General features: G+C 36.9%; 1 protein-coding gene across 1 annotated transcript in view; it reads left to right on the top strand.

Annotated features, from left to right (window-relative positions):
• Positions 1 to 25377, top strand: part of LOC105288504 (collagen alpha-6(VI) chain) — a 97278-nt gene that overhangs the window by 31054 nt on the left and 40847 nt on the right. The window contains exons 13-23 of the mRNA XM_011354761.2: positions 1377 to 1448; positions 1535 to 1561; positions 1886 to 1930; positions 2019 to 2072; positions 3125 to 3187; positions 6098 to 6163; positions 7301 to 7354; positions 14848 to 14883; positions 16497 to 16559; positions 18195 to 18257; positions 24507 to 24569. Of these exons, the coding sequence (XP_011353063.1) occupies positions 1377 to 1448; positions 1535 to 1561; positions 1886 to 1930; positions 2019 to 2072; positions 3125 to 3187; positions 6098 to 6163; positions 7301 to 7354; positions 14848 to 14883; positions 16497 to 16559; positions 18195 to 18257; positions 24507 to 24569 (606 nt within the window). The remainder of the gene's footprint in view (positions 1 to 1376; positions 1449 to 1534; positions 1562 to 1885; positions 1931 to 2018; positions 2073 to 3124; positions 3188 to 6097; positions 6164 to 7300; positions 7355 to 14847; positions 14884 to 16496; positions 16560 to 18194; positions 18258 to 24506; positions 24570 to 25377) is intronic.

The following is a 25377-nucleotide window of genomic DNA, read 5'->3' as shown; positions in this document are numbered from 1 at the left end:
TCCTTCCTTCCATTCAGCCATCCATCAATGTATCCATTCATTTGACAATTATATAGGCATCTTACCATTTGTCACATTATTTATCAAAGACCTCACTCACTACTATACTCATCCATTCATATATTCATTTGACAAATATTAAAGCATCTTACCATGTACCAGGCACATTGCTAAGCCCTAGAAATAAAAACAAACAAACAAGCAAACAAACAAGAAAGATTCCCATCTCAGGTAACTTCCAAACCAGTAGAAAAGAAACAAGACAACAGTGGTTGCAGCTGTTATACACAAGGAGTATACTAGAGGTATAATGAGATGCAGTGTGACAGAGTATAACAGAACAAATACCTAACAACCTCAAGTAACAGCCTTGGTGGCACTTAGGACTTGGAAGAGGAAGGCTACAAATAAGGGGTAATTTGTGGGCAGACATCTGAAGGACAAAGAACAATTTCACCAGGCAAAGTTTGTAGGGAAGAACATTCTACTACAGAGAGAACAGTGTGTTCAAGGGCATGTAACTGAGTCAGAGAATTGTGTGTTTGCAGAATGGCACATGGTCAACATGGTTGGAACCTAGGATACAATGAGAGGAGGTTATTTGGCAAGCAAGACTCAAATTATTGGGAGCTTTGAATACCTATCTCTGGAAGATTTGGATGGTGTCTTCCAGTTGATGAGCAGTCATTGAATGATGTTACACATAAGAGTAAAAACGATGGGCTATGGGTTTAGAAAGCATGTCCAGGCAATATAATGGATGCCATTAAGGCAGGCATTAGACTTGGAAGCCTTGAAGTAGTAGGTACAAGACAAAGAAATCCTAATCTTAGTTTGGCACAATATGAATGGAGGTTGAATGGACATAACTTGGTGACTACTTATGGAGAAAGAAGCTGAGGATGACATCTTTGTTTCCAGCTCACAAGATATACAGACTGCTGGGGTTACCAAAACAAGGACTGAAGGAGCAGTTATTTGTTTAAAGAAAGAGAGAAGGAAGATGGATTTGGGTCTAGAAATTATGCCTCTTGCATAGATTATATCCTTCTCTGATGTCTCACCAATTTCTCGTTATCTGTTCCTGAAATATCTCCTGAAATATTGAGAATATATCTCAGCTGCCAGTTATTTGTATATCTGTTTTATTTAGATACTACCCTACCCATGGCAGCGTCCAGGTGAGATCTGAAGCAAAGTTGTCAACAGAGTAGCTCTGGTTTACTTCCATTTTTAATTTCTTTAAAGCATGAATTCTGGATTGTAAACCATGAGAAGGCACATATTTTTTTCCCAACATAACACTTGTCAAATTTCCAAGACAGACTCCAGGTTCCAACAGAAAAATGCTCATCAGGATATGTGTTCTTTCTCAGGGAGAAAGAGGAAATACTGGACCAGTGGGAGAGGAAGGTATTAGGGGATGCTATGGCACCAAAGGTCCTAAGGTAAGTGTTGCATAAGACACTGTGAAATCTTCCTAGCATTGATTCCATTTTCTTACACTAACCACTACTGTTATATCTATTTTCAGGGAAACAGGGGACTAAATGGACAGGAGGTATGGTACTAAATACGTTCATTTATCTCCCTATCTACTATCTAGAGATATTTTTATTTTTTAGATTATTGTAGATTGTACAAATGAAGTTTCTATTGACCTTTTTTATTGTCGATAATTTCATTTTGTTTATTCCAGTCTTTTATTGCAGGCAATATATATTATTTGTTGAAAGTTTATATTATTCAGTAATCTTTGATATTACCTAGGGCAAGCCTAACAAAGAGGCTATATGTGGAACATAAAATTAAACTTTTTGTTTGGTGTCTATCTTCTCTCCACATAAATGTAAGGCACTCTATTCTGATCACATTTGTCTTTTAGGGAGAAGTCGGGGAAAGTGGAATTGACGGATTAAATGGAATACAGGTAGAGCCTTCTCTTGGTGACTTAAGACCCTTCTGAGCATTTTCTCATTAAGAAAATGGAAATTTGAGTTTATTCTTTTGTTTTTTAGGGTGACAGTGGTCTTCCTGGAAGAAAAGGAGAAAAGGGTGATGAAGGATCTCAGGTAGGGATTCAATAAAGGGACAACATGAAAACTGTACTCAGAGTTAAAGATGTGATTAATAGAGTAGAAGAGCTGTCCTAGGTATATCAGTCAGCTAGTGCCTCAAAATTGCTTTGTGACAATTGCAAAACCTCAATCTCATGTAACAATAAACTTTTATTTCTTATATGTCTGAGAGGTTCAGCTGATCTAGGCTGAGCATGACTAACCTTGGCTCATGTATCTATAAGTCAAATGGGTACTTTGTTCTACATGTCTCTTTTTCTCCTCCTGGGACAAGAGAGCTGCCTGGCCATGACCTTTCATGACAGAAGCACGCGAGAGGAAGTAGAAACGCATAAGGTCTCTCAAGGCCTGTTGGAGCCCAGGCTTGGAATTCTCACAGTGACATTTCTATTTTTTTCTGTTGGCCAAGTCAGGTCATGGCCAAACTCAAGGATAGGGAATCTTGCCCCGCCACAGTTGGAAGGCATTGCAGAGTTAGACACAGATAGGAGTGAAGAACTGGGGTCATTAATGAAAAACAGCTACCAACTAAGAACAGCCACAGGGTATTAAGAGTCTGTGGTACACAGCAGCATGGTGGAACTATGTGCCAATCATTCCCATCTAGAGCAAATACCAACAGCAGCCATACTTCCATCATCTACTTTATCTGTCTTTAGGGTGTGAACAGTTGAGTCAGAAATCCACTTTCTAGCTGATGCAACCACCTTGGGGAAAATGGATAATCTCTCTGACTCTCAGCTGCCTCATTAAAAGAAAGATAATAAACAATACCTGGTTTATAAAGTAGTTGTAAAAAAAAAAAGTAAATAAGATGATAAATGGAAATTTGAGTTTATTCACAGGGTTCACCACTGTGGCAAATAATTGAGGTCACTCTTAAATTATTCGTATGATGCCTGAAACTATTTTTTGGTTGTTCCTCTTTCCAGTTTAAAAATAATTTTAGAGAAAAATAGTTATTCAAATCAAGGGGAAGATAAGCTCTTCATTTTTATTAACGACTATTCTTGTCTTGTCCTTCTTCTGATTTTTATTAACTTTAGGGAAGCCCAGGAAAGAGAGGGATTTCTGGTGACCGTGGAGCAAAGGGCCTGCGAGGAGATCCTGTAAGTACCGGGACTGTGCGGGCTGTGAACTAACATCAGGATTTGTCATCCTTACTTTACGGTACTACAACAGCAAGCCTGAGTTTAAATCATCGCAGGCACAATTGTAGAATTTTAAAAGCAGATCCCTTATGTTAGAGCTTCATCACACACGGTGTGAGTATGGACAGTGAGAAGCCCTTGCACATCATTTGCATTTGTTTTTGTTGAGAATACACATTCGGAATTGTCCTTTTGCTACAGAGCTGTGAAAGAATTCCAGTCTACTTCCTTGTCTTTCTCTGAGTACCATGAACAGAATAGAGGAAACCAAGCCATCTTTTCTTTTCTGTTCTCCAAGATTCTTTCTCAGTTGAGAATATTCGCTTTATTTCCTTGGCTCTAAGCTGACTAAGATTATAGCAGGCAAAACCTATGACACAAAAGCTGTGCCTGCTCTCACAGTGACACAATCAGTTAGTAGGCATCGCCTATGCCAAAAAAAGGTATGACCCATACTGACATAAGGGATACACCAAGTCCAATGGAACATTAGTTAAGGCTTTTATCACCATGCCTACACATTAGGAAATTCCAGAATCTTAGTGAATTAGGATTTAGGTTTGTTTTTAAATGTTTACGAAACTTTTTATTGAGATGTAATTGATATATAACATAGTATAAATTTAAAGTGTACAAGGCATTGATTTATGATTGCAATATGATTACCACCAGGGTGTTAGCTAACTCCTCTATCATGGCACATAATTATCATTTTTGTGGCGAGAACATTTAAGATCTAGTCTTTTAGCAGCTTTGAAGCATATTATATAGCATTGTTGTCTATCATCACAATGCTATACTTTAGATCCCTAGAACTTAATTTTTTAATTTATAATTTTTTAGCTTTCAATTACAATTGACATTCAATATTATTTTATATTAGTTTCAGGTGTACAGCATAGGGGTCAGACATTTATATAATATACAAAGTAATTCCCCAATTATTCTATACCCACTTGGTACCATACATAGTTATTACGATATTGTTGACTATATTCCCTGTGCTGTGCTTCACATCCCGTGACTGTTTTCTAACTACCAATTTGTACTTCTTAATATCTTCACCTTTTTCACTCAACCCACAATCCCTTTCCATCTGGCAATTACCAGTTTGTTCTCTGTATCTATGAGTCTGTTTTCATTTTGTTTGACTAGAACTTATTTTTGAACTGTAGCATACATCAGAAAAATACACAAATTATAAATGTACAGTTTGATGAATGTAAATACACCTGTGCACTCACAATCCAGAGATAGAACATTAGACAACAGAGCACTCAGAACTTCCCTCATGTCTACTCCAGTCACCACCCGTCCTCGCTAAGGTGATTACTATCCTAGGACCATAAATTAGTTTTACCTGTTCTTGAACTTTAAGTTGGCTATCGTATATAGATGACTGAAATATCTTCGAACTTTTCAATGAGTTCCTGCTGGATCATTAGGAGCTCATATTTAATTACGAATTTGTGTTAAGTGATTTTTTTTTTTGTCTAGTTGCATAGAAATTGAAAGACTGGACCAGACCATAGACTGAACAGATGCAAATTGGGATGTTCTATTTTGTAGAATGTGCTGGAATATGATTTTTTTTATGTCATCTCTTTAATCAAATAGTTCAGAGTTGTACCACAGTAAGAAGTTTATACATCCAGTGGGAGAAAATTTTGGACTTTACATTACCTTCTTTTCCTTACACGCCTTTCTCACCAAAATGTAATTCTCTAATAATGTAATTTATGTATACCCTGCTTGGAGGACTTAACAGACAAATATTTAAACTTTAGAGTAAAGCAGAAAATGTAGAAAATAATCTTTGACTTTGGTATGTGGGAGAGAGATTTTTTCCCGTAAGTTTTAATAATATCAGTTATAAATTAATTCTAAGCTCATTATTTTCACCCTATTAGCCTATAAGCTTTGTAAGTGTAGAAACTACTTGTTTAAAAGCTTAGTGAGTGCCTGGAACAACGACATGTCCCTGTTGGTGATCACAAATGAGTTATTGATTGAAGAAGGCAATCTGGGCTGCTGTCAGCCAAACAGCCTGGCAGCTGGCACTCAGCAGGACTGGATAATTGCTGTCCCCACTCAATTTATTGGAGCATTGACTGAACAGACTGGCTCTATTGATTGTTCCAGCATCATGGCGACACTGCTCTGTTTGTGGTCCTAACTATCTAAGATTGAAAGTTTTCAGTTTGGCTTGCAGAGGATAGTATCCCACAATGTGTGCCTGTTTTCAATGAGTTCCTGCTGGAACATTTGTATGAATATTGAGAAAAATGCAAGATTCTAGAATTTTCTGGAAACCAGAAAAGTAGGAGTAAGCATATGGGGGAAGAAGGCAATCAGGCGTCCAAGAGAGAAAAAATGGGAGTGGGCAGCAGATGCAGTCCTCAGCACTGCTCAGTGTACTTATGTTCTTGTGATAGAACCCATTACAACATTTGCCTTTTCCAAGGGGTATGGGAAAGCAAAATCTACCAACCTTCAAGTATAAAGTTGCCTAGGCCCTGAGAAAGAAAAGATTAAGAGAAAGGATGACAGTAGCCAGAAGGGGTACCTCCAGACCAGGATCAGAGTTGTCATAAACACAAGTCATGTCACCCTTACTTTCCTTGGTTATGCCTTCTATGGTGAGCTCTAGATTTCTCCACACACACATACCTTGAGTCTCCACTCCCTTCTGCAAAGCACAGGAGAAAAAGGAAACTCTTGTAAGCCATTTATAATCTTAACCTATTTCTGCTTTCAGTTGGTTGGACTTATCAACTTTTGGGGGGGGTGACTAAATGTGTTATACACAAGTCACATTTTTAAGGAGAAATGTTCAAAACCTATTAATTTTTATTTTCTATTTTTTAGGGAGTTCCTGGATTTGACAATAGCATAGAAGGACCCAAGGGTTTGAAAGGAGAAGGCGGAAGACAAGTAATTATGGGGGCATTTGGAAGTTGGGCATTTGAAAATAAACTTGTAATGATGTGAAGTACATATATGAAGTACCTATAAAGAATTTGGAATCAGAGTGGATTCCATACAAAAAAAATTATTTTTAGGAAAAGCCATATACTGATAGAACTAGCAAAAGAGCTATTGGCCTTCCCAGGATCCAGAGAACACGTACCCTGAAAAGACATTATTTATAGTACATGGGAAAAAAAAAAAAACAAGATCTGGTAGATCTATACAGCCCACACTCACAAGGCAAGTCTCCTGGGATTAAGCTCATGAAATTCCACAAGTCAGAATATGATAATCTTGTTTTTCAGAATTTAAAAAAATGTATTATCTGGAAAATGTATATCTCTGGATTTTCTTGATGAAGAGATTCCCTTGGTGACTCCACCTGGGGAAGAGGTCTGATTTGGTGGAAAGAACCTTGCTCTGGGAACAGACCTAGGTCCTGTTTCATGCTTTGTCCCTTACCATCTCAGGGGCCTTGGGGTAGTTTCTGTAAACCTTGATTCTCTCATCTGCAAAATAGGACAAATAGCCTATTTTTTAAGGCTATGATGGGAATTCAATGACTGACCCTGCCACATCATAAACCTTCAGGAAATTTTCCTTACCCTTTTATTAAGTTGTAAACGTAATTCTCATTACAGACTCATAATTATTCCCTCTTTTTTTATCCTGAGAAGACTTGTGGGTATTGTGAGATTTTATTTACATTAGGGTGTTAATCTATACAGGCTAGCCAAAGAAAGCAAGAAGTCCAAAGATAGGAATCCAAACCAGTCGTAGCTATGCTGGACATGTAGCATACTTCAATTATCCACTCTGTGGCAACACAGTGGGCATAGTTTGATTTAAATACTCTAACTTCAACCCTAGACACAAGATAGACAGTGGGGATGAACATATCATTAGCGTTTTATCCTGTAGTTCCTTATTACCCACATAGATGTGTGATTTATGGCTAGTGGAAGTAATGCTGAATTCAAAGGGAGAATAATTCTCTAGCTGCTGTGTACTCATCCACCTTCCCTGGAACAAACAAGCTGATGTTGGAGAAGTGTGTCAATGTTGTGTAATCACTGTCACATCTGTTTGTTCATTTGACAGGGTAGAAGAGGCTGGCCAGGTCCCCCTGGAACACCAGGCTCCAGAAGAATGACAGTAAGCTCTTCTAGACAAGGAGACCCACTGCTCCGGTAGCCTATATTGTGATGGAAATGACAGATTGTGGGGAGTGAGTGGGATGGTTCTGCTGGGGCTTAGTACTTTGGGGAAACTGACCTGGGATGTCTGTGAGAACAGAGCTGGCAGAAGACTTGGGAAAACCCCTGAAATGAAGCTGAGGCTGAAAGGCGCTGGCTGCAGGGGAAATTACCAAGTAGGAAAAAGAGCTGGGCAAAGAAAACAAAAAAGCCAACTAAGGGAAGAGTGGTCAGAGTCCATCCTACTCACTAGGCTGAGGTCGCCAGTGATGTCATTTTAAGCCCAAATTCCATTCCTCTACCAAATTCTGTGACTGTGTACTTAGAAAAGTGAGTCCTGGTATAAGTTCTTTCTCTATTTTTTTCTTTCATATTTTTTCAGCCCTGCAAAGGAGAGGAGGGTATTCTAAGAAACAAAAATATTTTTTTGATGGAGCATAATAGCTGGTTCTATGAATTTCTGCTCAACAAATACAATGCATAACAAATACAATATATTAAACTAGTTTTTATTTGTAGTCAATTTAAAAACTTAAATTTTATTGAAATATAATTGACATATAATATATTAATTCTAGGTGTTCAGCGTAATGATTGGATATGTGTATGTGTTGCAAAATGATCACCACAATAAGTCTAGTTAACATCCATCACCATACATAGTTACAAATTTTTTTCTTGTGATCAAAACTTTCAAGATTTACTCTCTTAGCAACTTTCAAATATACAATACAGTATTATTAACTGTAGTCACCACACTGTACATTACATCCCATGACTTATTTGTGTTATAACTGGAAGTTTGTACCTTTTGATTCCCCTTACCCATTTCACCTACCCTCTACCTCCCACCTCTGGCAAATCTGTTTTCTGTACCTATGAGTTCTTCTTTTTTTTTTTTTACTTCAGGATTCTACATATAAGTGAGATCATACGGGAATTGCCTTTCTCTGCCTGATTTCACTTAGCATAATGCCCTCAAGTTCCATCTATGTTGTTGCAAAGGGTGAGATTTACCTTTTTATGGCTGATTAATATTCTATTGTGTATATATACCACATTTTTTAATCCATCCATCAGTACATACTTGGGTTGCTTCCATGTCTTGGCTGTTGCTGCAATAAACATGGCAGTGCATAAATTTGTTTCAGTTAGTGTTTTTGTTTTCTTCAGATAAATACACCCCAAAAGTGGAATTGCTGGATCATATAGTAGTTCTATGTTAAGGCATAAAAATATACATAGATCCAAGAGTGAAATTAGATCACTTGCTTATGGTATGTTTTGGTATCTTTTTTGTTTTGTTAATTTTTCAATGAGTACTTCTAAAAAATAATCTGTTCTTGACTTCTTGGAAGAGCACAGAGATCATAAAAGAAAAATCTTATAAGAAGAGATAACTTTAATAAAATATACTTAAACGACTGCATTGGGTTCTAACTTAGACCTGCCTCTTCTCATTGTGCAACATTTTCTTTCCATTATTTAGTTATCTAACCTTCTCTAACTTTCTCTACCTCTCCACCCCAAAAATATATAATGTTTTAAAATTGAGCACAGATAAAAACTAGTTTAATATATTGCATTTATTATGCATTGTATTTTCCAAGCAGAAGTTCATAGAACCAGCTGTTATACTCCATCCAGAAAATATTTTTGTATCTTGGAACACACTCCTTTGCGAGGAAAAGAAAATGAAAAATAAAAAACAGATTATGTTTAAGCTGTGCAGAATTTAATTTCTGGGAAAGTACTTTACTACTGCTGTTTTTAATGCATCTAAAGATAAATAACATTTGCTATTCATTTCACCTTCTAAAAGGGTGTAGCCAGCTTACATACCCCGGGAAATTTTCTGAACTTAAAGAATGTCATCCAAGAAATCCTGGCATGGGAGATATACTTTAATTATTTTATAGAGGCTACAGTCTCTCTAGAGACCAATACAGCAACACCATGTATTATTTAAACCACATAACTCCTGAGATATATGGCCCCATCTTGGGCTATAGATTCAGTAGTGTCATTCAGGAGTAAAAGTAGGACTTACAACTAAAGACTGCAAAGCCAAGGTGGTTTTTATACTATTCCCCTTTTGTGCAACTCACCAGAAACAACAAAAGAAATTTAAAATAGATTTACAAAGAAAGACCACTACTTAAAGCTGCACATGACAAATATTTGCCAAATATTTTAAAATCTGGGTCCTAATGAGGGAGGCTTTGGAAAGCTGATACATGCCACCTCAGATCTCAAGCTAGGGATCAGATTTTTCTAAAAGTAGCTACCATGGTCCTAAAAAAAACTGGGGAACAAATCCCAGGGGCACTAGATTTTGAGATGATCAGAGAATACACCAATAGAAATACAGTTTAGCAGAGGAAGCAGAAATAATGAGAAACTGAAGAATATTTCATTTTTAATATCTACAATTTAGCAGTCTAGGCCATGGAGGCTACAAAGACAGATGAACTAGCAGTGACTAGTACAACACAGAGAAATTATGATTTGAGGGACTTTGGGTGAATTCCACGAGTCTCTTAAATGCCAGAATTTGAAGGGAGAAGTAACCATAAGTAAAATAAATAATTCATGATGAGAAAATGTTTGAGACAACGTATCTATATCAGAGCTACTGACCCAAGTGCAGCTACATCCCATTTCAGTTATTCAGTAAATAGATGACCCTATTAAAGGGGATTAATAATTGTCATTATTAATCAGATAATTACTAATCAAGACTTATGCATAGAAAATTCAAGAAAAGAGGAAAACTACCTGAGCACAGGGCAGATAAACCCTCACTGGAAGAGGAGCTGCTTAAGGAAAAGGTAAAACAACTCCGGCAAATAGTTCTCTGAAGTCTCAAAAAAATTAAGATAACATGATTGCTATAAAAAGTATAAAGAATTGACAAGACAATAGAAAGTGAAGAAGGCAAGTTGGTAGTGCTTGGAGAGCAATGGGACTAGGAAAAAAGTATAGACTATAATATATATTAGAAACAACAAAAAAATTAGAATAAGTATGACTGAAAAATATGGTCATACATATTGTATCAAGCCACAAAAGCAATAATCGAGATAGACAATAATATTGACAATGGAGAGCCAACAAATGTACAATTTGCATTATTAAAGTAAACCAAATGTAATGTAAAAAAAATTCAGAAATGTAATAAAATAACTTTGAAGCAAAAACTCAAAGATACAAATAGAAAAGTCATACTCTGACTTAGAAAAAATTGGTACAAATATATCAATACTGAGTCATATCCTAGTGAAGCTACCAAACTTATTATATAAAGAAAGAATCATGAGAATTTCTAAGCAGAAAAGATAGACAACTCACTCTGTCTTCAGCTTTCTTCATAGCATTCAGGGACAAAAGGGAGCAGTAGAATGGCTGGAAAGTTCTGAGGAAAGTAGGGTGGTCCAAGATGATACCCGCCCAAGTTGTCCTTTAAGCATATAAGTAATCAACATGATCAAGCCTTCAAAAACTCAGACAATATAGCCCTGTGATCCTTTCTTTAAAAATTTATGATAATAAATTTGAATTCATTTAAGTATAGAAATAAGACTAAACTATAGAAATTGTAATTATAGAAAAAATGTATATGTTATACATTGGAGGATCTAAAAATCATATGAGATAAAGGAAAGCTGGAAAAGGTGTGGGGAAAGTGCCACGGACTATGTCCTCATCTTTCGTTGTAGAGTCAATGTCTAGACATCATCTTAAGCTAAAATATGTATTACAAATATATTCTAACCTAACTTTTTTCGTGATAATTCTTCTTTTAGGATGTAGATCTCTTTTTGTCAAGAAATGTTACCAACTGACATTTCCAGTTCTTTCAGTTTTATTTTTTCTTCTATTCAAGTAAAATTAGATGTAATATTTTAATTTTAAAATAGCACAAATAACATGATCTCTTTAAAATCAACGGTACCACTGTTTAAAGCTCCTTCTGTAAATATGCATAAAAAGATGTCAGGAATCATGATTACCAAATGTTAATGATAGTTATTTTTAGATAGAGGATGTGGGATGACTTTAAAATTTTTATTCTGTGTATTTTCTGCATCCGAGTATTTAAAAATCAACCTATATCATTTTTATACAGATAAAGTTATTATGCTTTTAGAAAGAAGAAAATCTATACCTCTGACTCCAAAATGTAGGTAGTTGATGAGCATTGAAGACTCCTCAGTGCAACAAGATTCTGCTAAAGTGATAAGTGATTAGTGGATGGCTAGTAGTAGGGTGTAGCATGCAGGGAAATATGAGCAGTTGACCAAATCTGACCTTCATTCATTTGGCAAACATTTATTGAAAACCTACAATGTACCAGCGACTCTACTACTAGAGCTACAACAAACTCAAGACATAACCTTTGCTCTCAAGGAACTGAGAATCACGTTATAGAGCATGGTGTCTCAACCTCCTATTACATTTGGCCTGAATAACTCTTTGCCATAGGAAGCTGTTTTGTGCAGTGTAGGATGTTTAGTGTCATCCTTGGTCTCTACCCACCCACTAAGTGCCAGCAACACCCCTGACTTGTAACAAAAAATGTCTCCAGACATTGCCAAATGTTCCTAGGGAAGGAAGGAGGTGCTAAACCCCCCTCTTGCAGCTAAGAACCCCTGTTGTAGAGGGGGACAGACCTGTAGGGATAATGAGCGCTATGCCCAGAGTCTGTAATGGATTGACTGAGTTGGTGAGAAGGAAGAAGGAGCAGAACGAGGAAGCCGCAGAGCTGGGGGTGCCGTGGGGATGGGAATGGGAAGTTAGCTCTTTTGGGCCAAACTTTTTGAAGAATTAGAATAGATTCTTGTGCCACGGGTAATGAGAAGCAATTGTAGCCTCAAACCAAAGCATGATCTTAAATTTTATTAAATCCAGAGGGTTGTTAGTTATGCTTTGCCCTTTTTCATCTCTCTTGGCACTGCTTTAGAGGCAGCACTGAGTGCTGAGGGCAGTCATTTATCATTGTGAGTTTGCTGTTAAGATTCAGTATTAATGGGATGTTTTACCATTAAGAATGTCCTCCTTTTTTTTTTACCTGGGGATTCTGTGTCCCAAATCAGTTCATACCTATCTAGGAAAGTGGGTCCTGTTAAACTACTAGAAAGCCAGGTTATGGGGGACCGAGGGAATGAGTTCTCTTCTGAGTTCTTACTTTCAGGTCTTCTTTGGGAAGATTTTCTTTCTTGCTGTGCCTATTTACACCCTTCACAGATAAGTAAGCCTTCGAGAAAACAATTAAGACATTTAGGAATTTAATCTTTCCCATCTAAAATATTTGAAAATTTGAGGCAAAATTGTAAAAATCGTCTCCCCTATTTCCTCGTTTCCTTTCTTTCTCTCACACGTACCCGAGGTATCTAAACTCATGACTTTCATTTGGAGTTTAAACCCTAAAATCTGTTAGTGAAGTTGCTAGGCGACTACTTCTGGAGACATTTCCATTGTTTGTGTGAATGGTAGGTTATGATCTGTCTCCTCTATTAGCCTTATAAATGTCTTCCTAGGGACAGCAGTCAGGTTTTTCCCACTACAAGGTAGACAAGTATCTCGTGGGGAGCAGGAGCTCAATAAATATGTGTTAAGATAACATTTCAGTCAAATTCTTTCAAAGTCAAACCTTAAAGAGAGAAGAAATGTTTATTGATGATGTTTCAAACACTATGACAGTGGACCAGAGAAAGATTTTTGAATGTGAAGGCCTGTTTCATATCTTTTATCACACAGGAAGCTCTTCATCTTGCCTAAATATAAGGTTCCTTTCTGTCGTTCCTACCACAACCAGGTGTATTCACCCAAAGCCCAGGACTGACCATGTACATTTCCTGCTCCAAGAATCCCAATGGTTTCTACTCAGTGGAGTATGAACCCCTCAGTCTGGTATTTTCAGCCTACTAACCATACTACTCTTCTCAGACCTTTGACCTAGACTTGGTACTGTCAAATACACTTCCTGTTTTCCTCTCTTGCTACTGTCAAATACACTTCCTGTTTTCCTCTCTTGCTACTGTCAAATACACTTCCTGTTTTCCTTCCTCACTTAGGCCGTAGGCTCTGCTTAGAAAGACTACTTCTTACATCTTCTCTCTATAAAACTTCTACCCATCCTCTTTAAAATCTCTTCCTCCAGGAAGAATTTCCTATTTGACCAACTAGAAAATATTGCTTTCTTCAAAAGCCATATTTTTCTCTTTCCCCTTTCCTGTGGCATTTACCATACTCCACCTTGTAAATATTTGTAGTATCTCCTTTCCTCAAACCCAAAGAGTGAGGGACCCTTGAAATCAAGGACTATGTGAGTGTGTGTGTGTGTGATCTTTATACTCCTATGGCTCCCATCCTGTGCGCTGTATGGGTATTTTTCTGAATGAAATTGAAATGAACTGATTCAGAATAGATAAACCCCGTGCTAAAGGAGTAGAAAAGAGTTTCTTTTCCTCTCTTATAGAGAGGATTTAGGCTCTCAAAATGTTTCGTTAGGATTTTGAAGAAATAGGCCTCCAACCATTTTCCCAGATGCAGTCCGTTTCCTAGATGATAATAAATTTTGACTGAAATAGGATTAGCAGAATTTAAAGCCTACAATGCTGGCCTCTCCTAGAATTTTGACCCGAATATCTGAAATAAATGTTCATCAAGAAGATGTTATCTGACATTTGTTGAATTTTGCAAATCCTGGATATCAGTGTTGCTATGACCTTACCGAGAGATCCTAAGTTAGACAATAAAATGTCTTTGTCTCTTGATTTCCAGATCTCTGAGATATTTATCTGGAATATAACAAGACTCTAATCTTACATGTGGAACTTGTAGGAAAAATCTACTTCATTGGTAGTGCCATTGTTTTGATTGAATATTTTATTAACATACTGAATTGAATAACTTTTGAATGCTTACGATAATTCATTTTTTGACAGATATTTGGCTTTTCTTGGGGCGGGGTAAAATTAGTTTGGCTATCTTTAGCTTCTGAAATTAATCTATAATAAAGTCTGTGAAGTCAGTTCTCTCAGTTTTTCCTCTGGCTTCCTGCCTACTGGCCACTCTACTCCTGATTTCTGGCTTACGTGATAGTACTGTGGAAAAATGAAAAGAAATAAAATTTGAATCAGTCAGTTTTGGAGCTTGTATGAACAGCTCTACTAACAATTAATGGAGGACAGATGATTGACCACAATCTGTTCTCATAAGTCTCTATAATTTCAGTAGTCTATGATTTTAATTGCCTATTGCTTTAGGATAGAAGTTCAAAGTTGGCGGCAATTTACTTTCATGATACAGTGGATAATTATGTTTTAAGCAACATGTGGGAACTTTTTTTTTAATGTCAGTGCCTTAAGGTGACCATTAATAATTTAAATACAAAAAGCTTTTTTTCCCCCTGGAGTTAATGATATATACCTTTTTCTTTTATTTTAGGCAACTCATGGCCAAAGGGGACATACAGGCCCACAGGTATAATGATTTTTTTCATAACTCCAAGTGATAAATATTCTGTGTCCAATAAAAGAAGTGGAATAAAGACTCCGGAAATTCTCTTCCAGGCCTAAAGCTCTTTTATTCATTCATTCATTCATTCATTCATTCATTCATTTATGATATTGGATGTAAAATAAAATGTTAGAAAACTTTTAGGCTACAATTTCAAGAATGCAAATCTTAAAATGAAAATTTGGGAAGTTTAATCAAAACCATAAAAATTAATAAGAGACATTACTTGGCCCAATTATTGTTAAATCAAACTTTGTTTGGATAGCACATACAAACTCTAGTGACCCAGTGGGTGACCCTTTAGATTTTTGCTCAATTAACTCTGAAACCTTATTTACAATTTAGATAAACCCCTTTTAAACCAAGATAGTGCAGTAAAACCCTAATATAAATGGGGTGTTCTGAATGTTTTGTTCAAAAGTAAACTTTACCACATTTCACATCGTCCCCTTTGTACATATTGGTGATACATTATACGTGCTCATAAACCTACAATATTTATGAAAGAACAGTTGTGACCCAGAATTTTTCAAAATTGAGGAAACACATCCTCAGATTAAAAATAAAATGAGGATAAATAATAAATGCATTCTTAATCACATTACGGTGAAACTCTAGAATGTTAAAACATCCTAAGCGTGATCAGAAAGAAAAGACAGTTTTCCCCGTGAAAAGAATACCAAATTAGATTGCAGCATACTTCTGTTCAATAAGAATACATTCTGTAAAACAAATTAATATCTTGAAGGTGCAGAGAGAAAATAGCTGTTAATCTAGAATTTCACATGTAGCTATTGAGTGAATAAAATAGATATTTTCAGATAGACGAAGACTACAAGTTTACCATCCACAGACTTTACCCCATATATATACACTTCAAGGTTAGGCTTCAACAACAACAACAACAACAAAACATGAAATCTAGAAAAATGGCATGAAATAAATAAAATGATCTTAAAGAGAGAAAGTGTCAAAAATTTTTTTCTTTCCGATTTCTAGGAAAAGGCATCAGTGAGGGACATTTAATCATATCCAGCTGAGTAACAACTGAGACATAAATTTGGGCTATCCTAGTAGTTGCTTAAATTAAACCTTAATTCTTTCTTACTCTTTTTAGAATCCTTATCTGTAGTAGAGTTAAAGGCAATGCAAAGAGACTGCTCAGCTGTTGATCCCTAGATAGTTAATCTATTTGAAAACAAATATGTAAGATGCATGGAGATTTGTGAAATAAATTGTGAGCTTTTTCAGGCCAAATGCCCAAGTAAGATGAAGCATATTCTAAGTGTTACAGGAAAAGAAGGAATTGAGTGTGTGTGCGCGTGTGTCTGTGTGTGCACGTGCATATTATATAAAGTCTGACAGCAAATACGCCAACATATTTATTAGTTGTGGTTATTTTTATTTGATGAGATCATGGAAGATTTTTACTTCCTTTTTATTTTCCTTTATTTTTCATATTTTTTTTTGTAAAGAGCTGGCACTGCCATTGTGATTGAAAAAAATATTATCTTGCACAGAAAGGAGACAAAATTCACAGGAAATGGTGTTAACAGGTCAATTCTTTCTCACTACAGGGGATAACAGGCCTCCCAGGCCCAGATGGACTTGAAGGCTCACTGGGACTTAAAGGACCTCAGGTACATATTAGAATTAATTACAATGTGAGAACTTAAAGAATCTGAAGCCTTGATAGAATCCCCCCACCCACTCCTCTCTTGCAGAATTATAGTTGTTTAAAGTGTTTTCAGGTAATAAAGTAAGAAAGCAACACAATGTTGACCAGCATTTCTTCTCCTTTATCTAAGTTTTGTCCCGTCAAGAGGTGAAAAAGAGAATGAACACGCTAGTGGTCCTTGTACAATGGGTTCAGGCTAGCTAGATTATTCTAGGGAGACCTTGAGCCAAGAAAAATGTTGAGCCTCAAAACTGGGAATTTTGGTCAATTTAGCACAGTACGTGCTCAGTGTTACATATCTGGATGCCTGCAATGTAAAAAAAAAAACAAAAATTGGCTCTACTCTAGGAAATGATTGTTCCAAATACAGCTAAAGTCTTCAGGGTGATCTGTAGTGTGGCACTCAGCCTGTGCTTTCTAGCTCACTTCTCCTGGGAGATGCCTCTAGCACTTTTTCCTTTACAAGGAACAAGGCATGACTGACTCTCACGCAGATCACGTGAAGGGAAAGAAAGCCTGTGCCAGAAAGGACAAAGTGTAGCCTAAAATAATAACAAGAAGAGAAAGGAAGTCCTAGAAAAGGCTGTGATGAAAGAAAGTCAGACTACAGAACGTTAAAACAAACTTTTAGTTTTGAAATCTTGAGAAATAATTTTGCTGTTTGATAAATGCAGGACCAGCAATGGTTCTGCCATTTTTCAAAGTTTTACTCCACATAGTTAAAACAAAACAAAAGAAAACACTTATGTAACTATTTTATGTTGGCAGCTTGGTGCATGGAAATTGGGTAAAATACCCTTAGACATCAGAAAAGAAACTTTGTTCACATTTTACCAAGATTTCAGAGCAGTAGACGATCTGCTCCTTGGACTCTTTTTAGCTTGATTGCTTCTCTTTGTCTTACTTACCAGCTGAGGAAAGTTTACTTTTCTTACCTTCAAATGAGAAATATTTGCCACTGAGTTTGTGGGGAAGCATTTCAATATATTGGTTGCCTTTATTTTATGCTAATAAAGCAATACTACTTCAATATTCCTTCTTCCATTTTATAGACTGTTACTTTTTTCATAAAATAATTTAAAAGGAGATGCAAATACCAAATACAGCATGAAGGTTTCTCTGCATAACATATGGAAGCCACAGTCCATAGGCAATATAATATTCCAGAAGTAGATATATCCAAATTTTATCATACCATATGCCATAACTTTATGACCAGTTGTCAGTGTGGTCCTTGAATAGAAAGTCCATTTAAATATTCTAGTTCCAGACATACAATTAAGGATAATTTTCTTTTTAACATAAGAAGTATATGCATTCAGAGTATAAAGATGCTGAGAATAATTAGAAAGTGACATGGAGAAATTCACCTGCTCAGTAGTTCTTCACTTTGACTGGAAATGTCCGACCACCTAAATGTCAGATCAGAGCCTTGTCTCCCCACACAGAGGGTGAACTCAACCGATCAAGACAGACCAAAGGCATGAGTGGAGTTCTCTTTCCAATTTCTGTCCATGTTACTGACTTAGCCTTTCCATTTTAATATTCAAGTGTTCTCTTTTAGGGAGAAAGTAATGCTTTAATTCTCTGTACCTAGGGCCTGAGAGGAGAGGCTGGTGTGAAAGGAGAAAACGGAGGTCTGGGAAGTAGAGGTCCCCAGGTATGTAATAAGTGAAAGTGACTGTATCTGGCTTTGATCTTGGCTTTCATAAGGATGTTCTTGTGGTTTCGTCCCTGAAGATCAATTATTTACTGCCTATCAACTAGCAAAGTAGCTTAGGTTTGACGTCATTGTTCGATATGGCTACACCATATCCCAACCCCTACCTTGCTGAGCAGGCTTTCCTTCTGTCCGATACAGAGATGGTGTCTCGCCCTCTTTGCCTCAGCAGCTCAAGCCTCTCAGACATCACTGTGAGGTTAAGGATTCTTCCTCTACATAAATCGGGTCATGTCGCTCTCCTGATTTCAGTCCTTAGGATCTTCCTATGTACCCAGATACAACCTATTTCAGTGGTCCTCAACCTAGCTACACCTCAGAACCACCTGGGCAGACTGGAAAACACTCCAACACTTGGGACCCTCCCCAGTCCACTGAATCAGAATCTCTGGAGGTGAGGCAAACTATCCGTAACTTTAAATCCTCCCCAGATGATTTTAATATATACACTCAGAGTTGAGAATGACTGTCCCACATCGGCATTCTCCAACTTCAAAATGCATAAGAATCACCTACAGAACTTGTTCAAATGCAGATTCTAATCCGTATGTCTGGGGTGGGCCTGATATTGTACACTTTCAGTGAGCTCCCAAGGGATGCTGATGCTGCTGGTCCTTGGACCACATTTTGAGTAGCAAAGCCCTACATGACGTGGCCCTTGCCTACCTGCTATCATAGTATATATTTATTTGTTTAGCTGATTTTTCTCTTCTTCTATATTGTAAACCACATGAGGGCCAGTACTTTGTCTTGCTTATATTATACCCAAGAGCCTAGAACAACAGTGCTCCTATTCAGTAAAGCTCAATTCATGTTTATGAATTATTATTTAGTAAATGAATTATTTAGTAAATGAATGAATGAGACATAATTGGGACTTAAGCTCTTCTCTAACATCAAGATAAAGGGAATCTATTAGTTTGTGTTCGTTAGTTAAACTAGGCAGTGGTCCAACACTTAAGTGGATGTGTTCATCAAAATATTTAAGAAGATATTTGCATAAACATATCTCATGACACAGTATTTTAAAGCATATTAATTACTGCTCATGAGGATATTCCCATTTTTGATGAATATGCTCCTTCAAAAAGCATGAAAATTATAACATTTCATGATAGGACGAGATTGATGAAAAGTAACTATTTTGCATTCACATCCTTGAATCATTAAAAGCTTACTGGCACCACAAATTGAGATTTAAAAAAAAAAACAGTAAATGCCAAGGGAAACATATTGAATGATTATCTCATATGTTTATGTAAAGTATTGCGATATAGATGTGTTGAAATTCAAAGAGCTTGGTAATTTCCTTGTTCTAGAATCCAAAATTGTATCCAAATGGCTGTTGCTTCAATAAGTTATTCCATTTATCCTGTAGTGTACTTCTGAGTGGGTCTCTTTTAATCATGCCTTGGCAAGTTGGTCATAGTCATAAATCACTCAACTTCTTGGTATTGCCAGAGGTGGACAAAAGGCACTTCTCCCTAGTCTAGCTCTTCCATTTATCTGGCTGGAAAGCACAGTTTTCTTTCTTCATTTGCTTTTCTTTAAATACTCTTGTCAGCACAGTGAAAGTGTTATTTCAAAGATGTGTAGAATTTTCTATGTTCAGGACATGATGAATGAGATCTCAAAACCGCTGTTTCCAAAAAAGAAAAAACCACAGAGACAAACAGAGTCAGATATACGAGAGGGTGTTAATCGTTATTGGCTCTAGATTCACTGACATAGGCTTTGTATTCTTTTACACAAGGGCCAGGCACTTGGGTAGAATCATGAGTGTTTTCTAATTGCAGGCTGGAAAGTTGTTCCTAGAATATACATTTAGAAAAAGGGATGTGATTTCTGTTGACAATGTTCTGAAGGCTTATTAATTTATGCGGTGTTGGGGCATTCTGCATAAATCAAACCTGTGCTAATCTAGCCAAGTATATGGCTATGATGTAAGAGAAATACAGTCCATGGCACAATGAAAAAGAAAGAACTTTGAAAGTAGTGACATATTTTTTTTGTACCTTCCTTTTGTTCCTTTGTTTGGTTTACTTTGAGGTCTCACAGTAAAGTAAGCGAGGCCTAGAAAACGAATGGAAAATCAAACACAAAATACGAATTCCAATTAAAGCTGGAATTATTCTTTAAATACTTAGAGTTTTTACTGAAAAAATCACTAGTATCATATGAAATAACAAGGAAGTTTGAAATTATTCAACATGAATTTGGGATACAAAGTAGAATTTAATCTTTACAAAGCATAGCATAGTGGTCAAGGGCATAGAATCTGGAACCAGGCTGCCTGGGTTTGATTGCCAGCTTCGTACCTTCCTAGCCATGTGGCCTTGGATAATTTATTTAACCTCTCTGTGCCTTAATTTTTCTCTGCTATAAAATAAGAACAGTAATATTAGCTACCTCATCTGATTGTTGTGAAAATTAAATGCTTTAATATAGGTGGGTACTTAGAATAGTACCTGCAGTTTGTAAGTACTGTATAAAAGTTTATTACTGTATTATATCAATGTTGCCTAATTTAACAGGAGCATTTTATGCCCAAAGCACGCTCGCAACCAGTCTAAGGAAAGCTAGAATAATAATAATGTAAGAGTATATAATCTATACTGCAATCATCAGGTTTTATCATTCGGCAAAATCTAGGTTAGATGATGCATCGATCATTCCTTTTACTCATTTGACAAACATTTGGTGAGTGCTTCCTGTGTGTCAGGCCCTGTAGTAGGATAAAAAGATAAAGCAGACGCAGATCTTAGCCTAAAGTGCCTCCAGTCTCATAAAGGAGAGTCATGCAGGTAGATAATTATGATATGCTATGTTAAGTGTTAAAATTGAATTATAACCCAAGGTAAAGTGGTGGGACAAAGGATGGAGTTAAAGAAGAAGAGTGGCTTAGGTTTTGCAGGATCAGGAGGTATTTTCCAGGTGATCAAGGGAGAGAGGTAGGCATCCAGGAAAAAAAAATTATGTAAAAAGAGATATCAAGGTGAGTTTGGGGAACCATCGGTGGTTCACTCTGGATGAAGTGTAGGATGGATTAGCACTGTTAAAATTAACATGTCCCCAGGTGCCTTGGGGTTTGTTCTTGCATTAGCCCAATACTGGGCTGTCCTCCTGATTTTTTTTTCCTCAGACTTCATTCATACCTGACTCTTACAAAAGCTGAGCATTAAATCTCCTTCAGTTGTATCATCCCAGCCTGATATGTGCTGGTTGTGAGTGTAGGCAAGATTTTACCACCATGAATATAACAAGCGACAGGATTTTTTTTTAAGATGAGAAGAACCTGCACTTCTTCCCCTGCCCTGCTGTTATCTCATCCAAAATTGAGGTGTCCTTGGCAATGCCCTAGCCATTAATCCCAAACTCTTCATGCAATCCCTTCTGAAAAGATGCTAAGGACAATTTTTTTAAAATCATTTAAACTCTTGACCTCTCCTTTCTATCCTTACTTAATACTAATGCAGTTAGTGTTAAGTGGAGGAAGCACAGAAAGTGAGGTGCTAAGCAAGGCTTTCAATTTATCCCTATTATCAAGGACCATTAGAATCTCTTTATCTTTCTGTGACATACACAAAATTTCACATAGAAAACCAATTATTAACAAATTAGACACATCATTTTATCCATCATGGGGACCATTCCCGGATTGGTGGATGGCTAGATGGATGAATAGATGGGTGAATTGATGGGTTCTAGGTACCGTGCTAAGTTCCAAAAATATGTCAACAGAATGTGTCCCTTCATTCAAGGAGTGTACAGACTAGTATCTAGTGGATGAGAGAGAGAAATAAATGAACAGTCACATTCAGAGTAGAGGAATCTGGGACAATTATGAGACCCAGCAAAAACAGGAGGTTCAGATATTCTTCTTGGAACAGTGATGCCAAAAGCAAGATTTTTAGGAGACATAGATTATAACCCTCCCTACATGGAAAAATCCTAAGCTAAAGAGCAACTTGCAAAAGTGTGGAGATGTAGGATAACAAGTATTTGGTGACTTCAGATGGTTTGATGAGCATGAATGCAGAATGATTGAAGTAGTCACTAATGACTACACAAGAATGAGGGATTTTACATATTAATAAAGTATTTCAACTTTATTCTGAAACCATTTGGAACGCAAGACAAAATGATGGCACTCAGCCTGACATTTTAAATCAAAAGGAGAAAGGAATGGAGAATGAATTAGAGACAAGCCAAGCTACAGCCAGGGAAGCCAGAAATGCAGGTATAATGCAAGAAGAGCCTGAAGGTAGGTGATGGCGATGGAAGTGGAAGAGAGATGGATGCAGAGAGGGAGTAGAATCTGTAGGACTTGTAGCTGATTGGGTTTGAGAGATGAGCTAGAAAGAGGGGTCTAGGATGATTCTTGGGTTTCTGGCTTGGGTTTCAGGGGGAGTAAAGAGTGGCACCATTCCTTAATGAAAAAAAATATAAGACTAGGCATGACTTATGGTAGATATGATTGTCTTCAGTAATCGGTTCCTATGGCATAGCCACTCAGCATTTTAATACATGTGTCTGGTGTTCAGTTGAATAGTTTGGACTGGAAAGTCATATTTCTAGGAGTCATTTTGTAGAAGGGGTATGTAATCCTATGGGGTTGTCACTCAGCAAGAGGGATGAAGTGAGAAAATAAGGTCAGAGGATGGAGCCCTGAGGCACATGGAGATTTAAGAGGCAAATAGAAGAAGGAGCCTCTTCCAAGTTTACTGAGAAGACACCAAAAAGGGACCAGGAAGACCATGGCAACCTGGTGTTACAGAAGTTAGTGGAAAAGTTTCAAAGAATGTATGACCAAGTTCAAATAAGGTAAGAAGAGAGAGGAAAAAAAAAGTCCATTGGATTGAACATGAAGGTCCCAGGAGCTTTTGCTCCATGCAGTAGCGGAAGTGGAAGAAGGAAAAGGGTTGAGAGAAAAGAAATTGAGATTCTTCTTTTAAGATAAAGAAGGGAGAGGGAAAGATGGAAGGCTGTGGGAAGATCATTATTATCTTCTTTAGCAACCAATTCACTGTTCAGCAGTCTTTTCTATGAGGAAATTTTTTATGTCCAACTTATTACATTTAAATTCTTTTAAGATGAAATATTAATGTTATAATTTTCTTCTGAACAAAATTTTCTTGGTAAGTATTATGTGTATTACACAGATTTGGTTTGTTTATTTTTAAGTAATTGTAACCAGGGTTAAAAATAATTGTGAGAATTATTTCAATTCACTAGTATTGGGATTATTTACAAGTATCTGTAACTGCTTAACCAAAAGAGATTTTGCTAACCCAAGGGAAAAATCTGATCCCAAGTGTCAATAACGTAAGAAGGTAGTTAGACTGTCTCTGAATTGGGATTTTTAAATGTTCAGCTCTAAAACTATTCCAATGGAACATGCCTTTTAGAATGTTAGAGAGATTTCTATTATATCAAACAGATTTCCCATATAGATGCGTGGTATGTTTATTCATCTGTTTAAGTTTTGTTATATTCTTCAATAAGATCTTAAAGCTTTCTTTATGTAGGTCATTTACCTTATTAAGTTTATTCTAAGGAATTTTTTTCCCCATTGGTAAATGGAAATTTATTTACATTTACTTTTCTAACTTATTGTTAGGAAAGAGAAAACTATTTCAGAATATTGTACTCCCTGAACATATCTTGTTATTAATGCTAATTACTTTTAGTAAAGTTTCTTGATCTTTCTATTATACAAATAATATTATTTACAAATAAAGATGTTTACCTTACACACACACACACACACACACACACACACACACACACACACACACACACACACACACACCCATGCTTTCTACCAAAGCAAGGAACTAGGAAAAATATAGTTCAAGGCAAATGTCATTTGGAATGCCCACTTTAAATGACATTTTAGCAACATCTGCTCTGACCACAAAACGGTGAGAACCTAAAATCTCTTTGGAAGAGAAGGCTCTCAAGGAAGCACAATCATTTAGACAACATCTGACATGAATTACTTTATTAATTTTCCTTTATTTACTAGTGTTTATTTGACAGCTGTGATACTTTTTTCCAGAACAGGAATCAATAAAGCCATAAGTCTTTTCTCATCTGTGTTTCATTTTCCTCTCAGAAGAGACACAAAGGGTTTCAAGGAAAGTTGCTTTATGTTCTCCTATATTTGCAATCTTTGTTTTGTTTCAGGGGCCTCCAGGACCAGGAGGAAAGGCAGGGAGCCAAGGCCATTTGGGAAGCCAAGGAAATAAAGTAGGTCACATTCTTTAGGTTTTCTCCTCAAGGGAAATGTCCAGTTGTATTAGCCAGAGCTCTTTCAACACAAAAGAGAACATATCCCATTGCCCCTCTAGCCTGACTTGATTCTTAGAGAGCCAGCAACATTTAGGACATGGGTGTGGACAAGGATGAAGTCAGGGATTCCAGCCAGCATAATCTCACCAGCGGCTACACCCACTCTGAGCTGAGGGATCTCAGGGAAGGGGATCTGTTTGGGGGTAGGCCTTTTTCTTTCTCCCTTCCTCTCTCCATTTTTTTAAATCTCTCCTTCTGTTATTTCTTTCCTCCATTCAACAAACCTTTGCTGAACACCTTTTGAGACAAAGGCACTGGACGCACACTCAGCTATGTTGGAAGGTCAGTTCTAGGAGAGCAGAGATCTTTGTTTTGCTCACTGCTGCTTCCCTAGTGCTTAGAACAGTACCTGGCACATAGTAAGTGCTTAGTAAATATGTGTTTAATGAAAGAGTTTCTGGTTGTATAATGAGTAATATATGGCATCGACCCCACAGAATTTAGAGTATTTTCAGAACAATAATCTATGACATAAAGTAGGAATAAGGGGCTGAAATGGAGGTTTAAATGTAGTGTTAATAGCAGTATTTCTAGGCTGGGAAAACAGGTATCATAGAGAATATAGATTTTGAGTGGACATTGGAAGATAAGTAAGACTTTAGCAAGCAGTGATGGGGCATGGGAAATTTCAGGGGGAAGAAATAGGGTGAAGGAGAGCACAGGGTTGGAAAATCCTGGGAACAAGTTTTTGGGGGATGGAAACTGA

Source organism: Pteropus vampyrus, unplaced genomic scaffold, assembly GCF_000151845.1.
Source record: "Pteropus vampyrus isolate Shadow unplaced genomic scaffold, Pvam_2.0 Scaffold1, whole genome shotgun sequence".
NCBI classification, from domain to species: Eukaryota; Metazoa; Chordata; class Mammalia; order Chiroptera; family Pteropodidae; genus Pteropus; species Pteropus vampyrus.
Note: the sequence above shows the minus strand (reverse complement) of the source record. Positions and strands in the feature narration are given on the sequence as shown.